This window comes from Ochotona princeps, chromosome 1 (genome assembly GCF_030435755.1).
Source record: "Ochotona princeps isolate mOchPri1 chromosome 1, mOchPri1.hap1, whole genome shotgun sequence".
Lineage (NCBI taxonomy): Eukaryota > Metazoa > Chordata > Mammalia > Lagomorpha > Ochotonidae > Ochotona > Ochotona princeps.
This window is the reverse complement of record NC_080832.1, coordinates 119082319-119105016: the sequence shown is the minus strand read 5'-3', so window position 1 is coordinate 119105016 and position 22698 is coordinate 119082319. Positions and strand designations below refer to the sequence as shown.

Genomic DNA, 22698 nt, shown 5'->3' with positions numbered 1-22698 from the left:
TGAAAGAGTTGAAGGATTGCAATAACAAAAATATTGGTGCACTGAGCTCAGACTGTACTATCGGAAGAAAGCATCAGCAGCAGGGAAGCTTCAGTAGCAGACAGTCCTCCTCTCACACTTGTGGAGTCAGGAAGTTCAATGCCGAGGTGTTCTGTTAGCAGGTTTGATTGTGAGGACTGTTGGGTCGGGTCTCCTCTCCGACCCTCCAACAGTTCAGGTGTTTCTTGGCTCATCGATGTGCATCTTCTCTTCATTTGTGCTCCACTCTGTGTCGGTCTGTCAGTGGGTCTAAATGTGATCTTCTCAGAAAGACATCTTCCACATGGGATTAGGGCCCATCTTAATGACTTCATTTCAGCTTAATCATCTGAAAGACCTTATCTTAAATAATCTCACATTCTTAGAGATTAGAATTCCAACACATGTTTTGTAAGGAGGATGGGACTCAACTCGTACTGGTAAACATACCTGTGAATCAATCCAAGATTTGAATGTAGTTTATATTCTAGTGTGAGAAAATCTAAGAATGACTTAAACTACGTAGCTTTCAGCCTTGGAGTGATGGTGGGGTTGCTTCCCCAGATGGGAAATGTAAATTTGGTTTGAAGATAGAAATTTAAGAAGGTATTCTTCAAAAACCAACTCTACCAACCTCTGTTTTTACACTGAGTATTTAAACGATATGCATTTAGACCAATTTTTGACATGGTAGGACTTAAGCCTTCCATGCTATTGTTTGTTTTCTGTTTCTTGCTTTTCTTGTCTTTCTATGGGTTACTTGAACTTTTTAAAATAATTCCACCTTGACTTTTATTATCTATAATATCTCAGAATATTGCTTTGTATGGCTTTTCAAGCGGTTGCTCTGGACTTCACAATGTGTGTGTATATTATACGCTTTCCCCACTTCAGAGGATACTAGTGAAATCTTTCCGGCCAAAAGGCAGTCATCTTAATGAGTTCTCAGTCATTTGTTTCTGGAATTTGGATAAGACATTTTTAAATAGCAATAATATGTTCTTCAAAATAACACATTCTGGGCCCGGTGCAATAGCCTAGTGATTAAATTCTCACCTTGCATCCTCTGGGATCTCACAGGCATTAGTTTGTATCCCAGCTGTGCTACTTCCCATCTACCTCCCTACTGCCTGGGAAAGCAGTAGAGGACAGCCCAAAGCCTTGGAACCCTGCACCTGAGTGGTAGACCTGAAAGAAGCTTGTGGCTCCTGATTTCAGATCAGCTCAGCTCTGGCTACTGTGGCCAACTGGGGAGTGAAACAGAGAACAGAACGTCTTTCCCTCTGTCTCTCCTTTTCTCTGTATATCTGCCTTTCCAAATACATAAATCTTTAAAGAAAGATAGCACATTGTTAGGTAGAAGCTGCCCACCATGAGCATTAAACAAGCTGTTGTTCTGCACATTTTGCTTCATGTCTGTTTCATTTTGTTTCAAATCTTGTTTAAGAACAAGACTTGCACAATTTGAGGTTGCATTTGAGTGAAGGTCTAGGATAACATCTTGGAGCTGGAAACCTTTCTCTTTTTTTAAAAGATTTATTTATTTTTATTACAAAGTCAGATATACAGAGAGGAGGAGAGATAGAGAGGAAGATCTTCCATCCGATGATTTACTCCCCAAGTGACCGCAATGGCCTGTGCTGCGCCGATCCAAAGCCGGGAACCTGGAACTTCTTCCGGTTGTCCCACGCGGGTGCAGGGTCCCAAAGCTTTGGGCCGTCCTCAACTGCTTTCCCAGGCCATGAGCAGGGAGCTGGATGGGAAGTGGAGCTGCCAGGATTAGAACCGGCGCCCATATGGGATCCTGGGGCGTTCAAGGCGAGGACTTTAGCCACTAGGCCATGCCGCCGGGCCCAGGAAACCTTTCTTTACTTACAGATGAGGCCAGGACTGTAAGTAGGTTTCTCATAGATTCATACTAACAGATAAGACAGGTCAGGAGACACCAGGCAACCAACTGAGAACTGGCTGAGCACCGGAGTGGTCCCTGGGTCAACGTCACGATTTGGAAGGAGAGCAGCCAAGTGAGATGTGGATTAGGTCAGGGGCTGCAAACTCAGGTCAATACCATATCTTCCCCAAATGACATTTGTCACTCTATTCTATGTTAAATATCTGAAGAAAAATAGCTCTTTAGCCACATATCTGATGTGTGGATAATATTTCCTTATTCTTTTTCACAAGTTTAAAATCTCTCAGCTCTTATTCGACCTGGGCCCACGACTTTCCTTTGTGTATGGAGGCCATACAGGATGCATGCTACCCTAACATGGAAATCCAAACAATATGGGCTGATTTGAATTCTGACAACTCAGAATTCATTGGGTATCATTTCCAGCACACCACGCATTGTGAATGCTTCCTGCGTTTCTGTGTTCTGGCAGCAGTGAGGACATTATGGAATGGTTCCAGATGGCGGCAAGGGTTTCTTCCTCATAAACTCAGCCCATTCCTCAGGGCTGGAGTTACAGCTTCCTACACGCTTTCTTCCTTACCTTTGGTCCATTTGTCTTCAGACTCCTATGAGAAATCTTTTTTTTTTTTTTTTGTAAAATTTTATGGTGCAATTCCATAGGCTCTGGGATTTCCGTACCTCCCCCCAAGTTCCTACCCCATACACACTGATCTTCCCCATATTATTACAATAGTATAATCCTTCATAAGCAGTCATAAGTTTATCAGTCTGTCATTTAAGTGTGCCTTGACATTGCTGGTATAGACAATGTCAGACAGCCCAGCATCCCATTGCCTAGATATGTCCAACAGTTTCTTCACGAGTCCATCTTTGATTTGGAAGTAGGGATACATATTGCATTGTGTCTTCACATCTGGATATGGTAGTCTATAACACATACAGCATCACTATTCATCCTACACAAAGATAAATGGTTTACTACACCATCACTTTTCATTCCCGTAAATGAGAAGCCATGAAACAAAGTCAACAACAAGTATGAAGTTAAAACAAAGATTTACAGCACAATGGAGTCCAAACAATGTGCCACTGAATAACCAACACAAGAGGGAAGAAAATACAAAAGCCTGTTGGGTAAAATGATGTCAGTGTGTGAACCGTGAGCCAGCGATGAATTCAAGAAGAGAAAAGAAACTACTTGAAATAAAAGAAAATGAAAACAAAAACATCAAAACACATGGGATGCAGCAAAAAGAGTATGGGAAGGGTTATTGATCTTACAATTTGCATGATGGCTGCCTTATATCAGAGAGCATATGATATTTGTCCTTTTGGGATTGACTTGCTTCGCTGAGCATAATGGTCTCTAGTTGAGACATCTAGTTGCAAATGGTATAATTTCATTCTTTTTAATGGCTGAGTAATATTCCATGGAGTAGATGTATGACAGTTTCTTTAGACACTTCTCTTTGAATGGGCATCTGTATTGTTTCCATGTCTTTGCTATTGTAGATTGTGTTGCTATAAATATAGAATTACAGATCCCCTTCTCATATGCAGTTTTCATTTCCTTTGGATATATTCCTAGGAGCATATGGCAGGTTTATTTGCAATTCTCTGAGCACTTTCCATATTGATTTCTACAGTGTTTGTACTAGCCTGCACTCCCACCAGCAGTGAAGGAGGGTACCTTTCTCCACACATCCATGCCAGCAGGTGTTGTTAGTAGAGTTTTGAATGTAGGCCTCACTGGAGTTAGGTAGAACCTTACTGTGGTTTTCATTTGTACCTCCCTGGTGGCTAGGGAGCTAGAGCATCTTTTCCATTAGTCATTTGGATCTGTTCTTTTGAAAAATGTCAGTTCATTTTCTTCGCCTCCTATGAGAAATCTGTTCACGTCCATGTATCATGGGAAATTTTCAGATTGTATTTGGCTTTATTTCTCTGTAGGATTTGGCATCAATAGCCAGTCCAGGCCATGGCTTCCAGAATGTGGTTGATCACTTTTTAAATTTACATATCAACTTTTTCATCCTCCTCCTACCTATTAAATAGGTATCTATATTTATATATATTTTTAATCACATTTTTTGAAAAGCTGTGTTTTGAATGAAAATCTTAAAACATATATAAAAATACAGAAAACATTAAGCCTAAAATTCACATGAAATTCAACAGACCCAGAGAAAACAAAGCAATTTTTTAAAAAAGAACAAATTTGGAGGATTTGCACTTCTTGGTTTCAATTTTACTAAAAAAAACTACAATAATCAGTACAGCATCATCTTAACATAGATAGGAGTAAAACTCCATGACTAGAATTGAAAGTAAAAATAAATAAATACATAAACTCTCACATTACAATCCATTGTTTTTTAGCAGGGGGTGCCAAAAATTTAATAAGTAAATAGTCTTCTCATCAAATGGTGTTGACACAACTGAATGGCCACAAAAAAAGGGTGAAATTGGATCCCTGATGCACACATGTGTGAGGGCTGTCAGCGGCTGTGGAAGAAGGAAAGTCAAGTCCAAAGGCTTGAGATGCAAGGGCAGAAGCTAGTCAGTCAGTCTTTGCTGTGGCCTGACCTGGTCAGGATACACAACAAGGCTGAGTTCTTCAGCGCAGCAGTGTCAGGAGGATCAGCCTTTGGGTGACAAGTGGATCATGTGGGCACCATCTTTGTGGGTGGATTGATGACTAGAGTCCACTTCGTGGTTACCAAAATTCCAAAAAGAACATGATTTTGCCAACCAACCAAAGGCAGGCTGTGAGCAGTTCAGATCAGCCACGGGTCTGGACATGAGCTGAACGTTTCGACTGCAACTTCAGTCTGTAAGAACTTTAACCTGTAAGCTCTCAGAGAGCCGAGAAATTCTGCAATGATTTCCTGGCTCTTTGTTATGTGCTTTGCAATAAATCAATACCTACTTTACTCCACTACCTGATGTCAATGACTGGCTCCCCACCTGTCAGACGAGCAGACACAGTTTGGCCGGGGCTGGTTCTATAGGAGTTCTTCTATCCAGGGTTGGGATTTTTTTTTTAAACAACTTCACTTGGACACTCTCAGGGATCCATCTAGAAGTAACAGTTCATCTGAACTTGGGTATCTTAGCCCAGACAAGTTGGCATATAAAATTAAATAAATCCATACAACTACCTATAATTATACACAGAAATTAACCCCAAATTGATCAAAGATCTAATTGTAAATATTGAAACACTGAAACTCTTAAAAGAGAACAGGTAAAAACTGTTGTGATCTTGAATTTGACAATGAACTTTTAGATTTGACATTAAAAGCTTAAGAAAAAAAGAATCAGATTTTATCAGTTAAGAATTTCTGTGTTTTAAATCACATCACCCAGAAAGCAAAAAGACATTCTCAATTGGAGAAAATATTTGAAAATAATATATTGTGCATGACATACATCTAGATTATGTACATAATAAATATTATAATGATAAATAAAATAGTAATATTAAAACAATAATAAAAGACAGAAGACCCAAGTTTTTAAAATGAGTAAAGTGCCTGTGACATGGATGGGTAAGGTACCAGCTCCCTGTCAATGCGCCTGGTAGGCAGCAGATGTGTGCCCAAACATTTGTGACACCTGTGTAGGAGACTGTAATGGAACGCCTTGCTCTTGGCTTTGTCCTAACCCATCGCTGACTGTTACAGTGACTGGGAGCTTGACTAGTAGATGGAAGATATCTCAGTCACACTGTCACTGTGTCCTCTAAATAAATACTTAAAACAAAAATTTAAAATGAGGGGTTAGTACACTAATCCTCTAACTGAAATATTGGCATTCCATAAATCCTGATTTCTCCATTTCTGATCCAGCTTTGTGGCTTATGGCCTGGAAAGCACTGGAGAACGATTCAAGTTCTTGTGTCCCTGTATCCATGTGGGAGACTCTGAAAGAAGCAGCCTCCCAGCTGTGAACCCGCTTAGCTGTGGTCATTGTGGCCACTTGGCAAGTGAACTAGCAGATGGAAGACTTTCTCTCTCTCTCTCTCTCTCCTTCTCTCAGTAAATCTGCTTTTCAAATAAAAATAAATTAATCAATCTCTTTTTAAAATTAAAAAAAAATGAGTGAAGGATTGGAATGGACATTTCTCTTAACAAACTTACAAATTTCCAATAAGCAGGTTTTTTTTTAATCTCAACATTAATGTTTATTAAGGAAACCAAATCAAAACACATGATGCATAGTATACTTCATACAAGAATGGCTGTAGTTGAAAATGAACAGTAAAAAGTGTTGGCAGATGTATAGAATGAGAACACTCTCAAATGACGATGGGAAGATAAAGCTGCAGCATTGCTTTGGAGAACAATGAGGTGTTTAACCTCCAAAGGGTAGAGTTGCTGTGTGACCCAGCAAGTCCTCTCAAATAACCCAAGTCCATTCAGAAACTTGGGAATGAGTGCTCCAAGTGGTATAATTTACCAATAGTGAAAAAGTAGAAACAACCGAATGTGCATCAATTGGCAAACATATATAAAATTTGATGTGATATAATGGGGCACATTGGCTCATGAGATGTATGTATGAAGACCTTATGTTACATGAAAGAAGTCATTCATGAAAAACAACATACTGTAGAAGTTCTAGGTAGAAAAGTGTGTGGCTAGGATTGGCAGGCAGGAAGGAAAGATTCGGGAAGTGGTAGCTAGATGATTTATTTGGGGGAGATGGGAGGAGTTCCAGAATCGATGTGGTAAGAGTAGCAGACTTCTGTAAGTAAGTCAGAACCCATTTACACTTGCATTTTACATTGGCGTATAGATTTTGTCAATAAAGCTGTTACTTTTGAAAAAGACAACCAATCTCATCATCAATATTCAAACACTTTTCCAATCTTCCTTCATCTATATGCTTACAGTTAAGAGACCCTGATAACCAAGTTTTTTTTCAGTGACAAAATTTGTCTGTTTGCTTAAGAAGACATTGCTTGTTGAATTTGCTAGATATTTAAAAGATCAAGGTAAAGAGATGTATGAAATTTTCTGGGATGATCTGAAAATATTTTAAAGCTGAATTCTCATAAACAGTGGTATTGTGTGTGTGAGGGGGCCACTGAGGGAGGAAGAGAGCAGAGAGAGCAAAGTTTTGAAAATCGCATAACCTAGGCATCACCCAAAACTAACTCAAATCCGTAGCAGGCAGGGGAGGGCCTGAGCGTGTTTAATGATTCCCCAGGTGTTCCGCTGTGCCTTGAACTTGGCAAACACTCGCCAGGCTATTTCACTACTTAAGTTGTGAAAGATGTTTCGCGGTTATCTAATTTCTCAATCTTACATCTAATTTTAATAGAACAAAATGAAATGTTTCCTGGCTAGGGATGGTCACAAATTCAATAGGAGGAACAAACTGGAGAAAACTGGCGCTAGAAGTTTTGAAGAAGCATAATTAAATGTTTGCTTAATGTCGAAAGCTTGATGTCTGGATGACAACACTTGCTTAGTCAGCTTCCCGCAGTCAGCACGACTCTGCTGCGCACAGGAGCGCGGGAGAAGAATGGGGTCCTTGCGTGTTTCACCAGCGGGTGCCAGTGACTGCGACAGAAAACTGCATGATCAGGAGAGCCCATGGCCCGGAAAGGGATCCCAGTCGCCAGGAAGTTTTATCGGGCATCCCCAGAGCCTCGTCCCCGGCCCGCCTTGACCTCTCCGGCCTCCGCACCTCCGGGTTCCGCGCGGAGGTTGGGAAATGCGCCGGCGCGCGCGACCCGCGCTCCTCCTGCTGCTGCTCCTGCAGGCGGTGCTCCCGCAGGCGCGATCCCCACGTAAGTTGTGGCGAGCTGGGGGCGCTGCGGGGAGGAAAAGCCAAAGTAGCTTGTTCTGGGCCCCAGAATCTGCTCACTTCCAGGAAACAACTGCTGCCCCCCACCCCCACTCCGCGACCTGCTTCAGCGGACAAAAAGGGATTTGGGCCGTGGAGCTCCGACCGGTCGCTGGCCTCAGAGCCTGCCCTTCGCCCTTCTGCGACCCCCGTGGCTCTGTGCCCCGGGGTGACCCCTGGAGCGGCCCCTGGAGACCCCCACCCCCGCCAGGCCTCCCCCGACTTGAACGCTTTTAAATGAACCTCCTGGGTTCACCACACCGACTGAGCTAAGTGTGGGTCCTTGGTCTTGGTTTTGAATCTCGATTTCACTCTTTTTTTTTCCTGCTTTGCCTGAGCCATTTTGCCCTAGTCATCTCCGAACGGGAAGTCTTTACCAACGGCGACTTTGGCCTGGGTGTGCCCTCAGACTGCGTGCCAGCCGGCCAGCGCCGGACTCCCACTCACAGTCGGTCTACTGCGCAGTGGTCAGCCACAAGGGAATGAGGATTCCACACTCACCCCCCACTTTCCCACAGCTTTTTCGCCTTTTGGCTTTTGGAACACTTGGCATAGAGGCTTCCGAGACAGGCCCGCCCGCCCTTGGTGTTTTCCCAACTTTTGGAGAGAAAAAAAAAAAAAAAAATCGGGAGTTTCTGTGATTTTTGAACGTCTGAACTGAATGTGACACTTTTTCATAGCTTTTTTTCAGCTCACCTTGTTGCTAATTTGTAATGAATTGTATATAACTCACAGGTTTCCTCTGAAAGAACTCCAGAGTACCAATAATTAACATTTAAGAGTTCAATCAGTTTGACATCACATTCACATTCCATTCTATTTGATGCATTGGATGGTGGAAGCTATTAATAAGTGAGCCAATCTGGTGGCCAGCATAACCTGTGGTTACAAAAAACTGTAAACAGTCTGGTTTTTGTGGTTAAACCAAGTCCTCCCAGATCCTGTAATCTTAGCTGGTGGTGATTTTTGTTGTCCAGCCCTGTGCTCAGTATGTTATACACATTGTTAACACATGATGCTCAGAAGAGGATTTTAGGGCAGGTGCTGGTACCCCAGCTCAAGGAGGCGACGGCCTGCCTGCTGGTTGGTTTGAAGAATAGCTGTGACCAGTGAACCTCATGCTGGAATGGTGTTGGAAATATAAAAGGTGGTGTTAGCAGAAGGAGATTGTCCACGCCAGAGGCCATTGTGCCTCCGTAGATCTGGTGGACCACCTGCTTCTCCATGATGGACACCTGGCCACACAGGACGGTCATCAACTGAGGGCTGAGGGAGGAAACAGGGCCCCTTCTCTGGGGCTCCTGCAACCTGTCGCTGCTGACAGCAAACTGTTCCCCAAAGTTCTTATTGATTCTGAGGGCCCATGGGCCATCTCCCCAACCTGGTATCTCCACTGTACCTTCTGGTTCCCCCAAATTCATAGAAAACACATATTATGAAAAATCTGCACATTGTTTTATTTGTTTATTTATTTATTTGGCACCAAAATAAACATCTAGTTCTACTTTCCATGGCTCTCCCGAAGTCCACCTTGAGAGCTAGTCCGCTAGGATGGGAAATCCTATCTGTGAGTTGTGTTGTTTCAAACCCAGAGGGGGAAAGGAAGCTGGGAAGCAATTCCTTATTGTATAAGATCCTGTATTGTGGAAGAGATGACAGTGAGTGAAGCAGCAGTGCCAGGGAGAGGTGCTGTGACTGCATGCAGAGCAGGAGGTCAGGGAGTGTGTGTGGAGTGGGAAATGGTGGTCCCCAGGTTGCTGTTTACAGGGAGATGTGAAAGAAACGAAGCCGATGTGGACCGGGGGCAGAACTTCCCAGGCGACCTGTGAGGGGCTGGGAAATCATGCTGACTCATGTTTGCACAGCACAAATGACCTGCTTTGTTAATACTGGGTGTTGGGACTGTGGGCAGCCTTACAGAACAGACAGCTGCCTTCCCTGTATTGTATTTCTATGTATTTTTGTGTAACATTCCTCCAGTTGTATCAACAAAAAGTATCCCCAGACACCGCCAGATGTCTCCTAGGTGACACTGCCTGGGGAGACAGTGGCTTGGAGGAGCCACTGCTGGACTCAGATGGGGCTGGGTTGTGTGTTCCTCCATGGGATGACCTGATCCAGCATTTTCAAATACTACTGTGGCTGCTGAGTAAGATACATAGCATGTCAGGAGTCAAGTGGGAGAGCAGATAGGACACTTTTGTAGCAGATCCAGCAGGAAAGGAAGGAAGGAGGGAGCAGGGATGGGGGCAAGAAATGGTTGTATTCTGGATAAATCACAAAAGACATCGCCACCAGCTCTGTGCACTTTGTAGGAGAAAGCAAGAGTCAAATGTGGCTTTGTTCCTCTGGCATTTTACTTCACTGACTTGAGCAATGAAGTAATCGGTGATGCCATTTCTGAGATCATAAAGCCAGAGGGAAGAGCGGTTTGGAGGAAAGTCAAAAGCTTGGTTGTGGAGAGATTTCAGATTTCTCAGCCTTTTGGCTAAGAGCAAGTGTGAGATTGCCAATCCTGTCTCCCAGTGGTGTGGCAGGTAAGCAGGCAGGCGTAAGAATGTAGAGTCCAGAGCCAGAGATGAAAAATCCTAAAGTCATTTGCTGTAACAGCAGCCAGATGCTGTTCCAGCCCTGCCCCAGAGGGACCTTTCTGGAGTAGCATCTTTCTAGAATGCTGGGTCAGGTGGAGGGAAACAAGCTTGCTGGGTCCTGGTAGCTGCTTGGGGCTCCGCTTTGTCTGCTTTAGATTGCACTGAAAAATTGCTCTGGGCTAATTAGCTGGTAGAGTTGCTCAGCATACATTTGCATATGAAAGTACTTAGAGACAGAAGCAGTGAAGACACAAAGGCAAAGTCCTGAGGACTTGGGTTCCTATTCCTTCTGAGCATCTCACTGTAAGACGCCAGGACTTTCCTAAAGTGGGTTAGGAAATCATTACTAGTTGGGCTGGAGCTGCAGCTGGGACGGTGAGGGCATGGGGATTAACCAGCATTGTAGTGTGGAGGGATGAAGATTGCGTGACACTTCAATGGGCAGGGGAGCAGTGGGGCTCCATCCAGAGCGAATGTTGCTCAAGCTAACTGCCTGCTGCTCTCTTTCCAGGTTCCCACTCTCTGTTCTTCTACTTCATGGGTGCCTCACAGCCTGACCTTGGACTGCCTTTGTTTGAAGCATTAGGCTACCTGGATGACCAGCTGTTCGTGTCCTACAATCATGAGAGCCGTCGAGCTGAACCCCGGGTCCCATGGCTGCAAGGTGGGCCGCCAAGCCAGCTGTGGCTGCAGCTGAGCCAGAGCCTGAAGGGATGGGATCACATGTTCACCGTCGACTTGTGGACCATCATGGACAACAACAACCACAGCCAGGGTGTGTGGAGAGGTGGTGGCAGTGTAGCCCCTCCTTAGGGATGCATCTTGAGGGGACAGAGCTGGGAGGGAAAGTAGGGAAGAGGAAGGCGATAGTTTCCTGGGTTCCTGCTCTGTGTATGATGGTGGGCACAGGGACTTGGTCCTTCAGTCTCAGTAACCAGCTTGGGTATGTTCCCAGAGTCTCACACCCTGCAGGTGATCCTGGGCTGCGAAGTACAAGAGGACAACAGCACCAGGGGCTTCTGGAAGTATGGATATGATGGGCAGGACCACCTCGAATTCTGCCCTGAGATGCTGGATTGGAAAGCAGCAGCAGAGCCTGGTGCCCAGGCCACTAAGCTGGAGTGGGAGGTGCATAAGATTCGAGCCAAGCAGAACAAGGCCTTCCTGGAAAGGGATTGCCCTGAGCAGCTGCGACAGTGGCTGGAGGTGGGAAGAGGGACTTTGGACCAGGCAGGTAGGTGCCAGTCCTCCATAGCCTCCCCAAGCCTAGATCACCAGTGAGGAGTTGGGAGGGGGCTGCTGGCACAGGGTCCCTGGCTGGGGCTTCAGAGGCAGCTGAGTTTGACTTTCCCAGTCCGACAATCTGCACCTTCCAGGTGAGCTGTTTGTCACCGCCCCGGCCCTAGTCTTGGTTATCTTCTTTATGTCAGCAGTTAAGGGGAAGTGTCTGAGACCCGTTTTCATTGAGCCAAGAGTCCTGTGCCTAGTCCCATGGAGGAATTCAGAGACACTCATGACTCCCAAGGCACAAATGCCAAAGTGAGACAACCCCTGAATGTGGTGGAGCCTTTGAAAGTTAAAGGCCACTTTCAGAATCTCAAAGTTCCCAATCTTACAAGGCTCTTCTTCCAAGAAAATTTACTGGGGGTGAGCCACATGAATTCTATAGTGTGTATGTCCATAGTCATCCTCGATTCACAAAAAGGACTGTGTTGTCACCAGAATGAAGGAGGTGGGTAGCAGATGTGCAAATTTGCATGCTGGACAGAACAGACCAACCTGTCTGTGACTGTCCTCAATGGGACATGGCAGGAGAGCCCAATCTTGGACTGAGTTTTAGGCCACAGAATGGTGCCTCTTCTGCTTCCCATGTTACCTGGAAAGGATATGTCCTTCCTCCAATCTATAGAGGAAATGAAAGTTCCAGACTTCCTGGCATGGGATAAAAAGGTACCTTTTCTTTGTCTTTCCCCTAAGTGCCTCCTTCAGTGATGGTAACACGCCACATATCCTCTGCTACAACCACTCTGCAGTGTCGGGCTCTGCACTTCTACCCCCAGAACATCTCCATGCAGTGGCTGAAGGATGGGCAGCCACTAGAAGCCAAGGATATGGTGTTGAAGGTGGTGCTTCCCAACGGAGATGGTACCTACCGGGCCCGGGTGTCCTTGACTGTGCCCCGTGGGGAAGAGCAGAGATTCACCTGCCGGGTGGAGCACCTCGGTCTGGACCAGCCCCTCACTGCCTCCTGGGGTAAGGATGAAACCCAGGGCAGAGCACATCTCTGGTGCAGGGAGCCAGGGTGGTCTAGACAGTAGTGGGGAGGTCTGCTCTGGGTTGTAATAAAAGGTTGTAACTTGCTTTTGCTGTCCTAGAGCCCTCCATCTCCAGCAGCCTTGTCATTGGAATTGCGAGTGGGATCCTTGTTTGTGTCCTTGGCATCTTTTTGGGAATTCTGTTCCGAAAATTCAGGAAGAGGAGGGCTTCAAGTGAGTAGCAACATGGGGGACGTGTCATGGTCCTCTTGTAGGCAATGAGACAGTGGGAATTTTGAAGCCATGGGAAACCTGACCCCCTTTTATTTCCTTGAAGAGGACCACCAGCACCTGCTGGGGACAGGAGAGGCATTCATGACTTTTCTTAGAATTCTAGAAATATCTTTTGACGGCCTGTTGTTTGACAAGTGTTGAAGGGATATAAAAGCTTTGAGACTGAGAAAGAAAGGTGTTCTGGCTCCCTGAAAGTCAGACCCACTTGGAACAAAATTGATGCCCATAATCACAGATGGAGATGCCTTGATGTACTAAGGGATATGAACCCAAAGCTTCGGGGTAGGGAGTAGGTCAAAGAAGGGGAATTCACAGGCTACATTCACCAAGGGTCAAGAAGGGCTTCTGGGGCTTGCTGGGGAGGAGGGAATGTGGTCCTTTAGGGTAGACTGAAGCTGAGAAGCAGCAGCAGTGACAGGTAACCATGTTGGCAGGAGACAATGGAAAGTATAGGGTGACTGCATTTTATCCCTATATACCGCCAGTTCCACATTTCCACATGCTGAGCATCTATGATGTATTGTAACACATAGGCAGAAGCCTGCCATGGTGGTCCTGGGCCCTCTGGAACATTAAGGAGTCACTGAGGTGACAGAAGTAGGAAGGGAACAGTCTCCAAGCAGTGATGGGTTGCTGGGGAAGGACTGTTTAGAAGGTTCAGGAGCAGTTCTCAGTTAGCGATAATGGTGTCCCAAATCCCAGGTACACTAGGGGTTAAGATTGAGGGGTGAATGGGGATGGGGAGGGACAAGGAAGAGGCTAGATAATGCCTGTTCCGTGATAATCTCACCCCTTCTCATCTTCACAGGAGGAGTCATGGGTGACTACGTCTTAGCTGAATGCCAGTGAGGCATAGCCTGCAGACCAGGGGCAAAGACAAGCAGCTGAGACTCCTACAGGGGCCCCACTCATCTGTAGAGTTCTCCATGTTTCAGCAGATGTCGACCTGACAAACAGAAACTCCGCTCTTGACCCTCCCTGTTCACTTCCTTTAGGATCCTGCACATCAGGGACCCTCAGCACTGTACCCCCACCTATCAAGCTGAGAGCTGTCTCTCCCAGAATTTGTTCTCAGGGATCTATCTCAAGCTGCTTCCAGGGGCTGATTTAGTTTTCTCCCTCGCCTCAGGCCCACTGCACTTGTGCCATCTTAGTTCCCACCTCTACAAAAAGCCTTGTTAAGCCTGGGGACGCATCAATTAACAGCTGAGAAAAGTAGGTGCAATCTCTGCCTGTCTCTCTTTATACAGTATAGATGATCTTCCAGCCTGCCTGGGACAGGGAGCAGTTGCTGGTGTGTACAGCAGGTGGAGGAGGCAGGAGTCTGCAGGGTGACTCGGCTCTGTCTCTGATTCTCAGTGAGCCTCAGGCAAATAGAAGACTAACCCCTCAAACACTATGTTTCCTTCCCAAGTCCTTGAGGGAAGGAGCTGGAATGAACTTCCAGTACATATTCTCTGGTTGCCCTCTCTGGCATCTGTCTCTTCAACAAAGGCTTGGAGTTGGGCGGCTCATTCGGGGCTTCCTGGGCTGCACAGTGGATCCCAAGCCAGTTTCTTCGCATCAGAACCTGGTGGCACTTGCCTCCTCCCACTTTCTAGAGCGTCCTCTGTCTCTTTAAGATGCTGTCAGAAGCTACCAAGAGCCAAGGGGATGCCCTGGCGCCCTCCTGTGGTTGTTGGGATTCTGGCTGTCATCTCCAGTCGTGATATTCCAAACAGATGCATCAAACCAGGATGCTCCGAATGACTGGGTTTGGGAAAGTGGCTCCTCTTACCTTGTAATGACCAGTTTTAGTGTCTGTCCCTGTTGGCACGCGTTTGTTTTGTGCCGCTGTGTTCATTTCCTGCCTTACTGTGACACAGCCATCTGCCTCAGGAGGCAGGTGTCTTAGGAAGCCAGGTTCAGCTTGGAAATTCGTGTGCTAGGCATTGAATCTGACCACAGAGATCACAACTTCTTAAAAAGTTTGGTCATTGGCTCATGTTATGAAACTTATGTAAAGGAAAGGTCATTATTTTCATTGTAGAAAAGTTGAAAATGAACAAAGCTAATTATTTGCTTAGTGTAAATTCTTTCTAACAACTGTGTTATCTCAGTGTTATTGGTATGTTGAAATATATGAAATTAACACATCTATTTTAATAAATGTATAATGGCATTGTATACTAATGCAATTTTACTGCTATTCTTGTCTTTCTTGTACATATACTTAAGCCTTTTGTAATGCGTTTGATATTTCCATGGGTTTCAATTCCTTTTACATTTTGTCTTATGGAATATTCTCATTCAAAGGTAGTTGTATTTTTCACTCTGGGAGCATGACTGTCCACTTTGTAAAATGGTGATTATTCTCTATGTAGACAATTCTGAAAGCACTTGGGCAGGTTTTTCTCTATAATCCAATGTTTAAAGCAGAAGGATAAATTACAGTTTAGTACTACTGGTTTTCATTAGTCACATTTCACACAAATATAACACCACTTGTGTGTTATCTTCGTTGCACATCTGCAGCCAAGAGGAATGATTAATCTCAATTTTCTATCACTTTTGTAACTTAATGTTTCTGACTTTAACCGTCGAATCTTAAGGCCAACTACATTTGAAAAATCAAAAACCTGGGCTGTGAATTCTGTTCCAACGCCCCTTGCATGGCAGCAAGGAGAATGCCGCCACCTGGTGGCCAAGGCCAGTGACTCAACCTTGTCACCTAACTGCTGAGCTCTGGGGTGGGAGTTTGGGTAAAGGGAAGGGCTGGATGAACTGGTGGCCAGAGCATCTTATGTACAGAAAAGGCCCTGAAATTCTGAGAACATAAGATAGAAACTACATATTTGCCACCACACTCACTGGAATCAGAGAGCTAAATTGCCTGAACTGGGAACAGAAGAGAAGGCAGTCACCTGTGTTCTGTAAGTCAAGGATGGCAGGTGGTTCAGGTCTGCTGGCAAATGCTACCAAAATTGGCAGTGACAACAGGGCTTGGCAGAGACTTAAGGGTCAGATCCTGGTGCTCAACATTGGTACAGGACAACCAGAAAACAAGGCACCTGTTGCCCAATGGCTTCTGCATGTTCTTGGTTATAATACCAAGCTGGAGGTGCTGCAGATGTGCAATGAGCCTTACAGTGCAGAAGTCGCTGGCAATGTCTCCCCCAAGAACCACAAAGCCATCAAGGAAAGGGCAGCCCAGCTGGCCATCCAAATTACTAACTCCTATGCCAGGCTGTGCAGTCAAGAAAATGAATAGCCAGCTTGGATGAACATTTTATTTGTTTTAATAAAACATTGAAAACCACACACACACACACACACACACACTTCTTTATTCAAGAGGCAGAGTGACAGAGGCAGAGCTGTTGCTGCAGTGGAAGCAATGCTTCACTCCCCTAGGCCTGCAGACCCCTAGCGCTGGGCCAGACTGAATCCAGAAACCATGAACTACATCTGGGTCTTCTGTGTGCGCGGCAAAGACCCAAGGACTCCATTTTCCTGGCTTTTGGCTTCAGCTTGCTCAGTGCTAACGGCTACAGTCGTTAAGGAGAGAACCAGAGTATGGTGGAATTTTCTATGTCGCCCTTTGAAGCAGTTTTCAAAGAAATGAATACATCTTATGCGTGTATATTAACAAAACAGTAAGGATTCTGTTTGGGATGCCCATAACCTGTCTCAGACTTGCTGGGTTCAAATCTTGCCTCCTGCTGCGGCATATATGGGAGGCCACAGATGATGATTCAAATAGTTGATTCACTGCCACCCACATGGGAGACCCAGAGAGAGCTTGTGGCTCTCAGCTTCCCTGTGGGCCAACCCTGGTTGAAGCAGATATTTGGAAAAAAAAATCAAACAACAGATTGGAAATCTGTCCCTTCATCTCTGATTCTTTCTCTCTTCATTTCAAATAAATAAAAAACAAAGAAAGAAAAAACTGAATGTCAAAATAAAAGTGAGGTTTCCTAGTAATAAAGCAGGTAATAAAGATTGACTTTATCTGAAGAGTTTCTGTAGATTTAGGATTCACACCATGTGTTTCACATGAAATTAGCATGTTTTTTTCATTCATTGGAATCAAGAGTTTTCTTTTCACGATACAGTTTCTTAGGCTCAGGGATTTCCCCATCTTCCTTCCCCTCCTCCTCTCTACCCCGCCCCCCATCTTCCCTATATTATTACTGTAAGGATAGTCCTTCAGCAACAGCCATAAATCCATCATTCTTGAGACTCTGAGATTCCAAGAGTTCCATGTGCGAACTCAGCTGACACTTTCGCTGTAATGTTTCACATTCTTTCTTCGTTTAATCTTCTGTTATAAGGTGGTGGGAGCAACCATGGTGGAAGCAAGGGGGAGTTTCTGACTTGTCTCCCTCAGGCCATGGTCTAAATATGCACAGCAGCTGTTTATTTACTGGGATGATGGGGGAAGAGGTGGTGTTTAGCCAAAGTGTATCTTTCTGGAGACTTCTTGGAGAGCTTAAACAGGAAGTCAAGAACATCTTGAGAGATCTGTTCAAGCCACATTCAGACCCAGTTATGCTATTCTGCCATTCTTTAAAAAATCAGATTACCCTTGCTGTGAAGCCAATCATCTTAACAAAGGAGTCCAAGGGGGGGGAGGGACTCTGGGCTTTATTATGACCTTAATCAAGTATTAGCCCTACAGGACAATTAATCCCCAACTCTGCAAAACCCATGTTCACCCTTAAAACCAGTGCAGGTAGAAAAGACATTTGAAAAGGAGTCAGGGAAAATATGTTTGCAGTTTCAAGCAGGTCAGGCAGGAGCAGCAAGCCAAGAGAGGCCCGGTTCTTGGGTTGCTTAAACAAAGCTGGGTGTTCCTTGCTTTTCACAAACCTGTACAAAATGGGGTCACTTATCGAGAGGCATGAGAAAGAAGCCAACATTTAAGAGACTTTGTGATTTACAGTACGTTTATCTTCTTTTCCGTCCGAACCTTGGAACCAGGGGGTGTAGCACTTCACCGCGGTCAGGCATGTAGTTCCCCGAGCACGGGAGCACCCATCAAACTGCGCTAGTTTAAATAGAAACATTAAAACGGGAGGGAAACAAATCCCTTGACCGATAAATCTACTTTCTGACATTTTCTGTACTTTACTCAGTTAGCTTTCTGGTAAGGCTATGCGGGGCGGAGAGGAACGGGGAATGAGGCTGTAGGATCTGCATCAGTGAGCAGGTAACATCCACCATTGGCAAAGGCTCCAGGACCAACAAGGACATCACGGGAGACAAGCCTCCCTTCTCAGCCCAAATCTGTACCGCCCCTTCCGCTGCAGCCAATGAAGAGCTAGGTCTCAGTAGCCAATCAAAACACTCTCCTGGCTCCGCCCCCTCGGTGACTTAACCCGGAAAAAACAATTCCGCCTACAGAGTCGCTGTTTCCAATCAGGTCCGCAGACGCACTATTTAATGGCCTGAGCCAACGTCGGTACCATCTCGTTGGCAAGCATGTCTGGTCGCGGGAAGGGCGGCAAAGGCCTTGGCAAAGGCGGCGCCAAGCGCCACCGCAAGGTGCTGCGCGACAACATCCAGGGCATCACCAAGCCCGCCATCCGCCGCCTGGCGCGCCGCGGCGGCGTCAAGCGCATCTCGGGCCTCATCTACGAGGAGACCCGCGGCGTGCTCAAGGTCTTCCTGGAGAACGTCATCCGCGACGCCGTCACCTACACGGAGCACGCCAAGCGCAAGACGGTCACGGCCATGGACGTGGTCTACGCGCTCAAGCGCCAGGGCCGCACCCTCTACGGCTTCGGCGGCTAAAGCTGCTCCCTGCAACCCCAAACTATCAACCAAAAGGCCCTTTTCAGGGCCGCCCACTAATTCCTGGAAAGAGCTGTGCTGTGTAGCAAGTGATGCTACAAGCTAATCAAGGTTCCTGTTATGCAGTTTCATAAACAGCCATTCCCCAGCGCATCACAGATGTCTTAACGGTTTGGAGCTGCATCTGTAAACTCATAGTTGCCTTTTTTTTTTTTCTAATGCAGATCCTTAACGCAAAAGGGAGCGGGTCAGCTCAAAACCGTTTTAACTAGTGTATGAATGCAACATTAGTCTTTGAAACAACAGCTGCTTTATTAGCCAAATGCAGTATGGTCTTGCAGCATAGCATGCTCAAGGTTATGTACGTGATCAAATGTGCTTGCCTAGTAAGCCAGAGAACATAACTTGCATATTAAATAATGCATTGGATAGTAATGCTTACTTTGCCCTTGGCTTTGTTTACAAAGCCACTGAATTGAGCAAGGTTAGTATTGAGCTAACAGATGGAAAAGTTACTTTGCATACAAATAAGGTACTCTAGGTGACATTGGAAATCTTAAAAGATTTATTAGCCAGATACACAGGAAAGAGGAGACATACACCGAGGAGAAACAAGATCTTCCACTCGTTGATTCACTCCGCAGGCGGCCACAAGGGCCACAGCTGCGCCGATCCGAAGCCAGGAGCCAGGAGCTCTTTCAGGTCTCCCACACGGGTGCAGGGTCCCAAAGCCTTGGGCTTTCCTAGACTGCTTTCCCAGGCCACAAGCAGGGAGCTGGATGGGAAGTGGGGCCGCCGGGACTAGAACTGGCACATGAGATCCTGGCATGTGCAAGGCGAGAACAGCAGCTAGGCTACCGCGCTGGGCTTACAATTTTCAGTCATGGGTGCCATCCCACGTATTCGAAAATCGTTTGGTTTTGTTTATGAAATGTGCTCAGCAAGCATAGTTTTACTGCAAAACTACTAGACAATGTCACCATTTGAGCTTGTGGGACTAGCACAAGTCCAGCTATGCAGTGTTATCCAACCATACCACACAACACTATGCTGAAGTCACACAAGGAAAGGCACTTCCGGCAGGTAACTAGTTCCTAACGCACGTGCTGTAATTTGGCAACTATTAGAGACCCGTGCTTTCACCTATTCTAGCTCTAACCCATCCATCAAAGCTGTTAGGCTAGCCTTGTTCTTGAAATTACTTGAGTTACACCCTTTACAGATCACAGGAGTGGCTCTTAAAAGAGCCTTTGGGTTTCCTGAATTCGACCGCTAGCGGTTCCTCACTTCTTAGTGGACAGCTTCCGCTGACCCGCCTTCTGTTGCGGCAGTTTGGTTTTGGAAGGCTTGGGCTTGGCTGGTCTACCCCTGGCAGGACTCCTGCTCTGCTTTCTGCCCTGGGCTCCCTTAACCGGCCTGCCACCGCGGACAGCTTTCTTCACCGTATTCTTCTGCTGCTTCACTTTCTTGTTGGTCTTGATACTTTTCGGGGACCTGGAGTCCCGAGATAAGATTCCCTTCTTGGTTTTCCTAGATCGAGACTTCTTGACCTTGTTCTTGGTGGGTTCAGGAGTGGCCTTTTTACTGAGCCTGAAAGAGCCGGAGGCGCCGGTGCCCTTGGTCTGGACCAGGGTGCCCTTGCTCACCAGGCTCTTGAGCCCCAGCTTGATGCGGCTGTTGTTCTTCTCCACATCGTAGCCGGCGGCCGCCAGCGCCTTCTTGAGTGCGGCCAAGGACATGCCTGCCCTGTCCTGGCACATGGACACCGCCTCCGTGATGAGCTGGGACACGGAAGGGACGGGAGGTTTGCGACTCGCACCCGTTAAGCCACCCGGCTTCTTTCCTCGCCGCTTGGTTGACGGTTTCCCCATAGGGACGACCACAGGTTCGACTGGAGCTGCAGGAGCCGTCTCGGACATAGCAGCAGAAAGACTCTAGAGGCGATGCCAACAGGGAGCGGTCGGGCCTGCGCCGAGGGCCCTTTTATAGGGCAGGCTGCGCTGTGATTGGTGCATCACCGCACATCGCCCCTCCCCTCAGAGGAGGAGCATTTGTGTTTGTTGTCACCCCAAAAATTGAATCCCCTAATACTCTTCTCTGCGGAATTACCCTGGTTCTGCTGCCGAATGATTCGTGCAGAGTCAGATTTCACATTAGTTTTTACCTTTTCATGGAAAATGACTCTAATTCTCAAAACTATTAAAGAAAGGCCTCGATTTTTAGCCAAACTCAAGAGAGAAGATCAAAACTTCCTCTTTTTCTCGTAAATAAAAAAATAACTTTTGGCAGGAGACTAATCTCATCTCGTCAGAGTGCTCTTCCAAGCAGATGGTTTCTAACTGGTGAAAAAAGCAAGTGATCTACAACCTTATTTTTATGCAAATTATTTATATATGTGAAAGAAATAACACAGATCTCCTGTTCCTTGTGTAGAGTTAGAAGATGCTTACAAAATTGTTGGAGGGCTGTGGAATATGATCTTATCTAGAAAAGCTTGAAGCTAGAACATCATGCACCATATGAAAATCCCACAGAGCCACAAACCTGGATTGGGTCACTAGTTACTGAAGACACTCAAGGATGGAGTAAGGAGGAGGGTGACATAGATGTTACCTACTGGGCCACCGTGGAGTTACCCTAATGGCTGTGTCCTAAACTGAGTTCTGCTTCCAGTTTTGGTAGTTCTGTACACCTCCCCTCCACAGATAAACAGACATAGTGCCTTAAAGGTGAAGTGGGAATCCCGGCAGGTAGAAGTCACAAACCTACATCTCTAACAAGGCTGGTATGGCAAATGTGGGAAAGGTGTTATTGGTAAAGTGGCCAGTATGCGTCCCTAGACTTCTGTTGGGACTGGCTTCTGTGGAAGGACTGGGGATTGGCCCTTGATCCTGAAGGTCAGGCCTTTCTGGAAGATGCTGATGGAAAAAAAATGTAGTGTGGCTGGAGCTCAGAGTCTCAGGAGAGGAAAACTCAAGGACCATTTGGCAGATACACCCCTAAATTATTTTGTGAAAATCTGGCCTGGTGTGATATCCTAGTGGCTAAATCCCTATATGTACTGGGATCATATCCTGACTGCTCCACTTCCCATCCAGCTCCCTGCTTTTGTTCTGGGAAAGCAGTCGAGGACAACCCAAAAGCCTTGGAACCCTTTTACCAGAATGGGAGAACTGGAGGAGGCACCTGACTCCTGGCTTTGGATTAACTCAGCCCTGGGCATTGCAGCTACTTGGGGGAGTGAATCAGCAGACGCAAGATCTTTCTATGTTTCCTTCTCTTTCTGTATATGTGCTTTTCCAAGAAAAATAAGTAGATCTTTTTAAAAAATGATTTGGTGAAAATTTTGCCATTTTTTCAGAGCAGAGGGCCCACGGGAATTCCTGAGGAAAGAGTATGTTGTGTTGTTGTTGCATTTGTGTTCCTTGGTTTTATTAAACAGTTGTTACTAAGAAAAGATCAGTGTCAGAAGATGGCAGTCTGTTGTTATAGTCCCAGAATGACAAGAATGACAAACACTAACCTAAGAGATTAATGTGGGAAACATTTGAAATATTTATAAAACAAAAGTCAGAGAATGAGACTTTAAAGGACTGTAAAGACAGCTTTAAAAAAAAAAAAGGAAAAAAGTTCTCTGCTTGCGTGCACACCCAGCACAGGATTTCTTGACTTCGTCAAATGGCTGTCCTTCACGTTTTTACTCTTTCATTTCTCTCACCTTTAGTGATTCATCAGGAGATCGTTACATTATCATTTACATTTAAATTTTCATTAAATTTAGTAGCTTTGGAGTCAGGTTATGAGTAAAGGTTGACAGATCATATTGTGCCATTTCATTCAAGGTAACAGAATTGGAAAATTTAATAAATGCATAGATCCTGTAGTTTTTGACACCCAGAAAAATAACGGTGATACGTATTTTTTGGACAGGTGTCGCTGTCCTACAGCGAGGGACTTGGTGAATGGAGCTGATAATCACACACAGACTATTGAC

At 45.7% G+C, this 22698-nt stretch overlaps 2 protein-coding genes across 3 annotated transcripts; one reads left to right on the top strand and one right to left on the bottom strand.

Moving 5' to 3' along the window:
* Positions 1 to 7538: 7538 nt before the first annotated feature.
* HFE (homeostatic iron regulator) lies at positions 7539 to 13958 on the top strand. Of its 2 annotated transcripts, none has more exons than XM_058667159.1 (6): positions 7539 to 7733; positions 10967 to 11155; positions 11336 to 11614; positions 12358 to 12633; positions 12756 to 12869; positions 13738 to 13958. In XM_058667159.1, exons 1-6 carry the CDS (start codon positions 7658 to 7660, stop codon positions 13776 to 13778), a joined length of 975 nt encoding a protein of 324 aa, XP_058523142.1. In that variant the 5' UTR covers positions 7539 to 7657; the 3' UTR covers positions 13779 to 13958. The 2 variants fall into 2 exon arrangements, with proteins under 2 accessions (XP_058523142.1, XP_012786148.1); XM_012930694.2 differs by having other exon boundaries at positions 10892 to 11155.
* A 5956-nt stretch (positions 13959 to 19914) lies between these two features.
* Positions 19915 to 20754, bottom strand: H1-6 (H1.6 linker histone, cluster member). Its single transcript, XM_012930677.2, has one exon. It carries the CDS (start codon positions 20621 to 20623, stop codon positions 19988 to 19990), a length of 636 nt encoding a protein of 211 aa, XP_012786131.2. The 5' UTR covers positions 20624 to 20754; the 3' UTR covers positions 19915 to 19987.
* Between the last annotated feature and the right edge of the window lie 1944 nt (positions 20755 to 22698).

What these genes read in the sequence shown, in the direction of transcription:
- HFE (XM_012930694.2), top strand. Translation starts at nt 7,658, where the DNA reads ATGCGCCGGCGCGCGCGACCCGCGCTCCTCCTGCTGCTGCTCCTGCAG. An exon ending in CCCGCAGGCGCGATCCCCAC is followed by an intron (nt 7,734 to 10,891) that starts GTAAGTTGTGGC and finishes CTCTCTTTCCAG; the next exon opens with GTTCCCACTCTCTGTTCTTC. An exon ending in AGGGACTTTGGACCAGGCAG is followed by an intron (nt 11,615 to 12,357) that starts GTAGGTGCCAGT and finishes CTTTCCCCTAAG; the next exon opens with TGCCTCCTTCAGTGATGGTA.
- H1-6 (XM_012930677.2), bottom strand. Translation starts at nt 20,623, where the DNA reads ATGTCCGAGACGGCTCCTGCAGCTCCAGTCGAACCTGTGGTCGTCCCT.